This window comes from Arvicanthis niloticus, chromosome 12, assembly GCF_011762505.2.
Source record: "Arvicanthis niloticus isolate mArvNil1 chromosome 12, mArvNil1.pat.X, whole genome shotgun sequence".
NCBI classification, from domain to species: Eukaryota; Metazoa; Chordata; class Mammalia; order Rodentia; family Muridae; genus Arvicanthis; species Arvicanthis niloticus.
Genome location: NC_047669.1, coordinates 70333763 through 70341965, shown reverse-complemented (window position 1 = coordinate 70341965; position 8203 = coordinate 70333763). Strand labels below are relative to the sequence as shown.

Sequence of the window (8203 nt, the reverse complement as noted above, 5' to 3'; positions counted from 1 at the left end):
AGGATTCTTTTTCATATTCATTTCTTCAGTATCACAGTTATCATTTAACAGCGTGCCGTAAACTCTCTATAAGTTTGTATACTTTCTTTAGTTTCTATGATTATCGATAACTAGCTAATTTACTGCACTGTGATTAAATGAAATGTTTGAAAGTTATTTTAATTTTCCTTTATTTAAGGAGTCAGTACAGACACTAGTATACTCTTACATGATGAATAAATTCATTTTAAAAAAGAAATATGTTCAACGAAATGCACTGGATGCTCAAGTCTCAATACAGAAGCAAAAGCAACACAATATTACTTCAGTCATAATGAGAAAAGCCTGGAGAATATTCCAGAAAAAGAATTCATATTATTGATTTTACATATGTTCAAACAACTGAATAAGACATAGATATACACCAAGGGAACAAAAGCAAATAGCTGAATGAAATGGGTAATCCAACTCAAAATATAAAAACAAAATTTATAAGAAATGGAATTGTTAAAAAAAAAAAAACTAAGCTGAAATGATGTTGGAAATTAAAAAACTCAATAATTTCCATTAAAACTTCAGTGGAAAGTCTCATTAAAAGAATAGATTGCATGGAAAATATAATATTTGGGCTTAGTGAAAAGCAGTAAGAATCGAAACACCCAGTAATCTTTAATGATAAATTTTTTTTTAAAGAATATGGATGTAGCATGGAAAACCTTTGGAACAAAATGGGGGAAAATACTTTCAAATAGTGTTCACAGAAGGAGAATACTAACAGAACCCTCTTAAAACTGTATAGAGATGCCTATACAAGTACAAGATGCCTATAGAATATCACATTTACAGGATGATCAGAGAAACATCATGAGATATAGGCAAGATATAAAAACACAGAATACTAAAACTATATTGAAATATATAAAAGACAAATATAGGCTCATTAAAATAATGCATGATTGCAGGATAGAAGATTTAAGATCATGAGTTCTTAGATATAATTCAATTTATAGCTCTAAAAGAATAGAACTGCCAGCTCATACTATTATAACAAGAAAAACTTTCTATGAAATTATAAGATACGTATGAATTGCCTACAATACAAATAGAATTACGAAATTTATGGTCACTAAGTCTTCTGCTTTGCAGAGCACACTGGAAATAATTATTTGAATTAAGGAGAAATATGAACAAACTCAAAGGGATATAGGCAATTAATAAACAATAGACAATCAGTAAATTATTAGTATAAATACACCCCCCCAAAATAGCAAAATGATAAAAATACAAAACTTTGGGGTAGAACTAAAGGATCTCAAGTTTTTAAATAGAAACTTATTAACTAACCAATTGGGTTAAAAATCAAAACCCCATAATTTATCTGTCTCTAGGGAATGCATGTTGCCATTATCAATAGAAACTATATTAGGATTAAAGGATGGGAACCAGTATTTCAAAGATATGGACCTGGAGATAAGAAGTTGTAGATAACTTCACATCAACTTTAAACCAAAAATATTTTAGAAGACTTTAAGGTCACCACATTCTTTAAAGGAACTTCATCAGAAGGACATTTTAATTCTAACACACACATGTTTCTAATTTCACTAAATAAATCTGACCAAACTTACAAACAAAAATTACTACTAACTCGGTAATATGTTGGGTGGGTGAGATCCACAGGCAGCCACTCTCAATTACAGACCTGACTGACCTATTTTGAGACAGCATGATCTTATCTTCACTTTCACCCCTCCCCACTCCTGCCGTGGAACTCTTGAAGTCTGGGTACTTTAATATTATCTTCAATCCATAGCTTCTACTCTGTGTTATAGAAATGCTCATCTCTGACACCTTCCTTTGGTCCATGGCTTATGCAGTCCTGAAACTTAAGCCTAGGTGCTCCTGCCTTGGTCAGCTCTGATCTATGAGACCGTGACTCACTTCTGGACCTACTTGATGTACTAATGGACCATACCCTATTTTTCTGAATCAGCTTTCTTTCCTGGGTTCCACTTCTTCTTCTCCTTCTCCGTCTCCTTCTCCTTCTCCTTCTCCTTCTCCTTCTCCTTCTCCTTCTCCTTCTCCTTCTCCTTCTCCTTCTCCTTCTCCTTCTCCTTCTCCTTCTCCTTCTCCTTCTCCTTCTCCTTCTCCTTCTCCTTCTCCTTCTCCTTCTCCTTCTCCTTCTCCTTCCTCTCCCTCTCCCTCTCCCTCTCCCTCTCCCTCCTCCCCTCCCCCCTCCCCCTCCCCCCCTCCCCCTCCCCCCTCCCCCTCCCCCCTCTCCCTCTCCCTCTCCCTCTCCCTCTCCCTCTCCCTCTCTCTCCCTCTCCCTCTCCCTCTCCCTCTCCCTCTCCCTCTCCCTCTCCCTCCCCTCTCCCTCTCCCTCTCCTCTCCCTCTCCTTCTCCTTCTCCTTCTTTTTCTCCTCCCTCTCCCTCTCCCTCTCCCTCTCCCTCTCCCTCTCCCTCTCCCTCTCCCTCTCCCTCTCCCTCTCCCTCTCCCTCTCCCTCTCCCTCTCCCTCTCCCTCTCCCTCTCCCTCTCCCTCTCCCTCTCCCTCTCCCTCCTCTTCTTCTTCTTCTTTCAAATAAACTACACCTGAATCTTTCACTTTGACAATCAGAGTAAGACAAGTGAAGAAAAATTGTATAGTATTTTTCCTAGGTTGGTTGGAGCTAAGTTGGAAAAGCATCTAAAAGTTGCCCCCAACTCCTGGACCCAGTTTTTACCACCTAAGATAATTGTTATTCTCCCTTCATATGTTTTGAGAAAATGGCCAGGAGTAGTGCCTAAACTCTGGGTGTTAAGAGATGCAGCACTTTTGATAAAAACAAGTTTACATTTCGAGAGTCTGTCAAGGTTGATTGGTTGGTTGACTATGGTTGAAAATTTATATTCAGAAACTAGACTTATATTTTTTTCTCAGAAAATATGCATAACCCAGTAAATTATATACTACTGTAATCTGTATAAAAAATTTATTCTTGTCCTTCAATCTTAGGCAACTCTCATTTTTGTGATCCTTATTTGCAATTCAAATTGAAATCTTCCAATTATTTAGTAATTTAAAAATATGAATGTGCCAGAACTATGCTATTTTCTCTCAAAATCTAGTTGGATAAAGGTATTGATATTTAATTGAGTCCCCCCAACCCATAAATGCAAACATAAAAACAACATAATAATATCAACAAGGCATTGAGGCTTCAGATTGCATAAATTTATTGGATTAAAATTTCAGTTTTCAAATAGGTTTGAATGAACACTAAATATGTGATTTATATTTCAATAGCATAATATTTGATTCATAATAAAGAATAAACATTAATCAAAGATTCTAACAGAAGTAGAAGAGAAAAAAATTGTTAGTGGGAAGAAAAAAAACAATAAAAGATGAATAGTAAACATGTCTACAGAATATAGAGAATTTGATTTTGATATTGTAAGAATACAGAGACTTAACTGCCTAAATCCTAGAAGCCAATACCACAGATTGATCTATAACAAGAAGGTTGAAATCTTGTGGAAGCCACATACACTGGGTAGTAGAATCTGGACCCATAACTCAGGGAAGGGAAGCCATAGACTCCACAATTCAGGGATCTGAAGCCATTGTTTCCACATCCCACTGGGTAGCAGCTTCGAGATCCATAGCCCAGGGAATAGCAGCTGCTGGACCCAAAGCCCAGAGAGCCACCATATGTCCCCTGGCAGGGACTGCAGGGTGTGGAGCTTCTGGGGTAGTAGCAAGGCTTCTGGCAGGGGCTGGACACAACGCAGGACCTCTGGCAGCTGATGGGCTCAATGCAGGTCTCCTGGCAGCCATTGTTCAGAGAGGAGCTCAGCTGGCAGGTGCTGGGAGAGCAGCTGGTCGTGGTGTAGACCAGGTTGCTGGGATAGGAAGAGCCACGGCAGGATCCTGAGGAGGGCAGGCAGCTCCTAAGGGAGCGGGAGGAGAAGTTTCCAGAGCAGCAGTTGTAGGCCATGTTGAGAGGAGATGTAAGTTATGCTGGAGGTAACTGAGAGGATTCTGAGTTTGAATATCACCCAGTGGAGAGCTGGGTTTATATACTCTCCGTAGTAGGTGTGGTACCCAATAGGATCACCCTTGATGCATTTTTGTGCTTCCTGTCTTATAAATGTGCAGATGTCCGTGAATAGTTTCCTGAATAGTGTATTTATGGGTGTTGCAATTTTCTTATAGCTATGACAATGAGCCAGTCATGGATGCTATGACTGTTTTACACTGATGCTTATTCATGGTCTCCAGGAAAAAAAATCTCTGTATTTTCTTATGTCCTGATTTTTCTGTGTTTGTCCAAATGTTTTGAAGAATAAACTTTTCTTTCATAGGAGATGTGAAGAAATTACTCTTCTTTTAGTTAACAAATTGCATGCCTCACTTTGAATTCACTTTGAAACCTTAACTCTTGGCATCATTTCTTATTTTTCCATTATTATTCTCTGTGAATTCACAGTATTTCCCATGGACTTCACCTGCGCTAACTAAAAAGGCAAGAGAAAACATAAGGATTAAAGCTGTGGTGTCTACAAGGAGATTATTGAAGCAGAGTTACAAGCACAGGGCACTTTAGGCCTTACAAATGGAGTCAAAGAAATAATAGACAGAGACAATTTCATATCCTATGTGTCTGACATGGCCTGAGGTGACACTGGATTCTCAACTGTTTTGTACCAGCATGGTAAAGTCAGTTTTAATTCTTCAGGGAAAAAAGAGGCTTAGTTGACTATCATCCTCTATTCTGTGGGTTCTGTAGAAGCTTAGTTTGCAAGAACTGATCCCAGGGAGTGACTAAGTTTAGGTAAAGTAAAAAAATATCTAGGAGATGCTGATGGTAAACTATAACACAGGGTACAGATTATGGTCTTTAAGGAAACACATAGAGGGTTTGTGGATCTTGGAAACTTTTTGTTTTGTTGAGCTCTTAGGAGAGTCTGGGGAAGAAAAACAAATTCAAAAGTCTCAACAAATCTAATCTTGTACAGTTTGAAAATTAAAGTGCTTATTCATGGTCTCCAGGAAAAAAAATCTCTGTATTTTCTTATGTCCTGATTTTTCTGTGTTTGTCCAAATGTTTTGAAGAATAAACTTTTCTTTCATAGGAGATGTGAAGAAATTACTCTTCTTTTAGTTAACAAATTGCATGCCTCACTTTGAATTCACTTTGAAACCTTAACTCTTGGCATCATTTCTTATTTTTCCATTATTATTCTCTGTGAATTCACAGTATTTCCCATGGACTTCACCTGCGCTAACTAAAAAGGCAAGAGAAAACATAAGGATTAAAGCTGGTAGATAACAGAACTGAGATACAAATTTTGTCCTCAACATGTGAAACAGGGTTAAGAAAGAAAATAATTTCAATTGTTTGCTTATTTATAAAAGCTTAGAGTTTTATTTTGGCCTCTCTGTGCAGGCTACATCTAAATATCTACTAAGTAAATCTTTAATATCTTCACATAACCAAGCATACTTAAAGAGTAAAAGTAATACAAAAGACTGGTTTAACAATGATTGCTGAATGTTAGCAGATGAGAGGATATGCTAATCTATCAACTTGAGGAATAGACTATTATTTATTTAGAATCATGACCATTCATGGCAATGCAATGTTTTCTACACCAACACTTAAAAAGTAACCTACAGTACTACCATATAAATATTCAAGTTATATGTTAAAAGCCAATGAAATCAGGACTTATTGATAATGATAGACAGACAAGTTGTGGAAATGGTGATTGACAAGCCATGGAAAACCATGGCTCCCAAAACATTTGGTTTACACACATTGTTCACATTTACTCTTTTCCATGTTAATTGTTGGAATTGTTCCAGTTGACTGGATAATATCAAATACTATATGTATTACAAATGAACTTCCTCGTACCATTCTCAACTTATTATCAAGATGTCTGGCCTTTATTGTCATTGTGACAACAGTCATAAAGCTTTGTATAGCTTTATTAGGATTCTTAGGACCAGATTACAAAATCAAATTGTCAGAGTGTGAAATATTTGCTATGTCTAAATGAAATAGATCTCACCATACCCTAGGTTATATTTTACCCTCCAATGGACTGTTGTGTTATTTAGGATGTTGTTTTATTTCTTCCTTAGCTAAAAGTATAAAAAAAAGGATCATATTATTAGTATGGTTAAAAGTTATTTAAAACAATTGCATTGCTATGCACAAAACTGAAACATCAACAACTCATTTTCTAGGACGAAGTGATAATTGTAGAAACACCCATATTTCAATTTTATTCTTATAAATTGTACATGGTTATATGAGAAAAGCGCCAAAATTTGTCTTAGACATTATTTGGCTATAGGTTAGATATGAAGTCCTAAATGAAATCCTGACTTTTTAATTGATCAATTATTTTGATTTATTAAGTCACATATTTATTATTAAGGTTTTTTCATGTATTTTGATAATTTTTGTTGTTCCCAATTACTTGCATATCCTCCTTATTCACTCAACTTCTCTCTCTCTCTTTGTTCTCTCTCTTTGTCTCACTCTGTCTCTCTCAAAACATAACAAAAACCTAAGGCACATATGCAACTGAAAAAAATTATTTATCAGCTCCACTTGACATGGCCAAGAAATGAACATCTATATGAATTCTCTGGTAACTAACAACAGGCTTTATTTTTAAACGGTACAACCATAATTTGATATGTTCATATTTTACATATTGTTTTCTTACCTAGAACCTCCCACATTTCAGAAGACTCAGGACAAAGAGGGAAGAGAGAGACTGATAGATTCGCATGGTTGTGATGCAGCCCCTTATTTCTGTCATTTGTGATCACAAAACTTCAGTTGTCTTCCTCTCTGTCTTCCTGGGTTCAGCCTCATTTGACTTTTTCTGGCTTATATTGTTTTCCTAACCTTAAAATTAAACCACATAAGTAATGTTATACAATTCATACAGAATACTGGAAAACGAGAAGGATGGGGACAAGTAAGATCCATCTTCAATAGGTTTCATAGAAAACACAAAGTAATAATCCCAATTCATTAACAAGAAAGACAGCAAATTACTGTCATGCCACACATCGAGAAGAAAAGCATTTTCCTCATAACATCCTATGACAAAACACATAAAATTTACATCATGAGGAAAAGAGGAAAAGGAGGGATTTCTTATTTGGGATGTGATAGAATAGGCATTGCTGTAAAACAGTCATGGCATCTGTGGCATAGGAATAACTCATCATCATTTTACTTTAATAGAACGACAACACCCATAAACATGATGTGCGGAAAGCTATTCAAATGAAACACAATTACAGCGATTACTGTTTCACATTTGTAAACCAGGAAGCACACAAATATGTCAGGACAGCTCTGTTGGGTACCACACCTGCTTTTGAGAATATATAAACCCAGCTCTCTACAAAGTGACATTCAAACTCAAGACTCTTCTCAGTTACAAGCAGTCAAGCTCACAACCCCTCCTCAACATGGCCTACAGCTGCTGCTCTGGAAACTTCTCCTCCCGCTCCCTTAGGAGCTGCCTGCCCTCCTCAGGATCCTGCCGTGGCTCTTCCTATCCCAGCAACCTGGTCTACACCACGACCAGCTGCTCTCCCAGCACCTGCCAGCTGAGCTCCTCTCTGAACAATGGCTGCCAGGAGACCTGCATTGAGCCCATCAGCTGCCAGAGGTCCTGCGTTGTGTCCAGCCCCTGCCAGAAGCCTTGCTACTACCCCAGAAGCTCCACACCCTACAGCCCCTGCCAGGGGACATATGCTGGCTCTCTGGGCTTTGGGTCCAGCAGCTGCTATTCCCTGGGCTATGGATCTCGAAGCTGCTACCCAGTGGGATGTGGAAACAATGGCTTCAGATCCCTGAATTGTGGAGTCTATGGCTTCCCTTCCCTGAGTTATGGGTCCAGATTCTACTACCCAACCTACTTGGCTTCTAGTTCCTGCCAACCATGTTACAGACCAATTTGTGGATCAGGCATCTATGGAATCAACTGTTAAGTCTTTAACTCTCCTATTTCAGTCTATACTCTGAAGCTATTGCTTTCCTGCTTAACTCCTACTCATATCTTACCATCCTTCTATTAACAGCTTCTTTCTTCTCCAAATTCAGGCAGATCGTGAGCTTAGTGGGTAACCTGATACTGTCTTGAAGATGCTACTCAGGGGGCTGTACATCCAGTGGTTTCGATCTCTGCATTATGGAGCTTATGGC

At 37.9% G+C, this 8203-nt stretch overlaps 2 protein-coding genes across 2 annotated transcripts; one reads left to right on the top strand and one right to left on the bottom strand.

Moving 5' to 3' along the window:
• Positions 1-3445: 3445 nt before the first annotated feature.
• Positions 3446-4009, bottom strand: LOC117718279 (keratin-associated protein 13-1-like). Its single transcript, XM_034515856.2, has one exon. The coding sequence runs from the start codon at positions 3956-3958 to the stop codon at positions 3446-3448; it is 513 nt and encodes a 170-aa protein (XP_034371747.1). The 5' UTR covers positions 3959-4009.
• A 3235-nt stretch (positions 4010-7244) lies between these two features.
• On the top strand, positions 7245-7989 carry LOC117718297 (keratin-associated protein 13-1-like). The gene is made up of 2 exons (XM_034515877.2): positions 7245-7253; positions 7465-7989. The coding sequence occupies exon 2, from the start codon at positions 7465-7467 to the stop codon at positions 7987-7989; it is 525 nt and encodes a 174-aa protein (XP_034371768.1). The 5' UTR covers positions 7245-7253.
• The last annotated feature ends 214 nt before the right edge of the window (positions 7990-8203 follow it).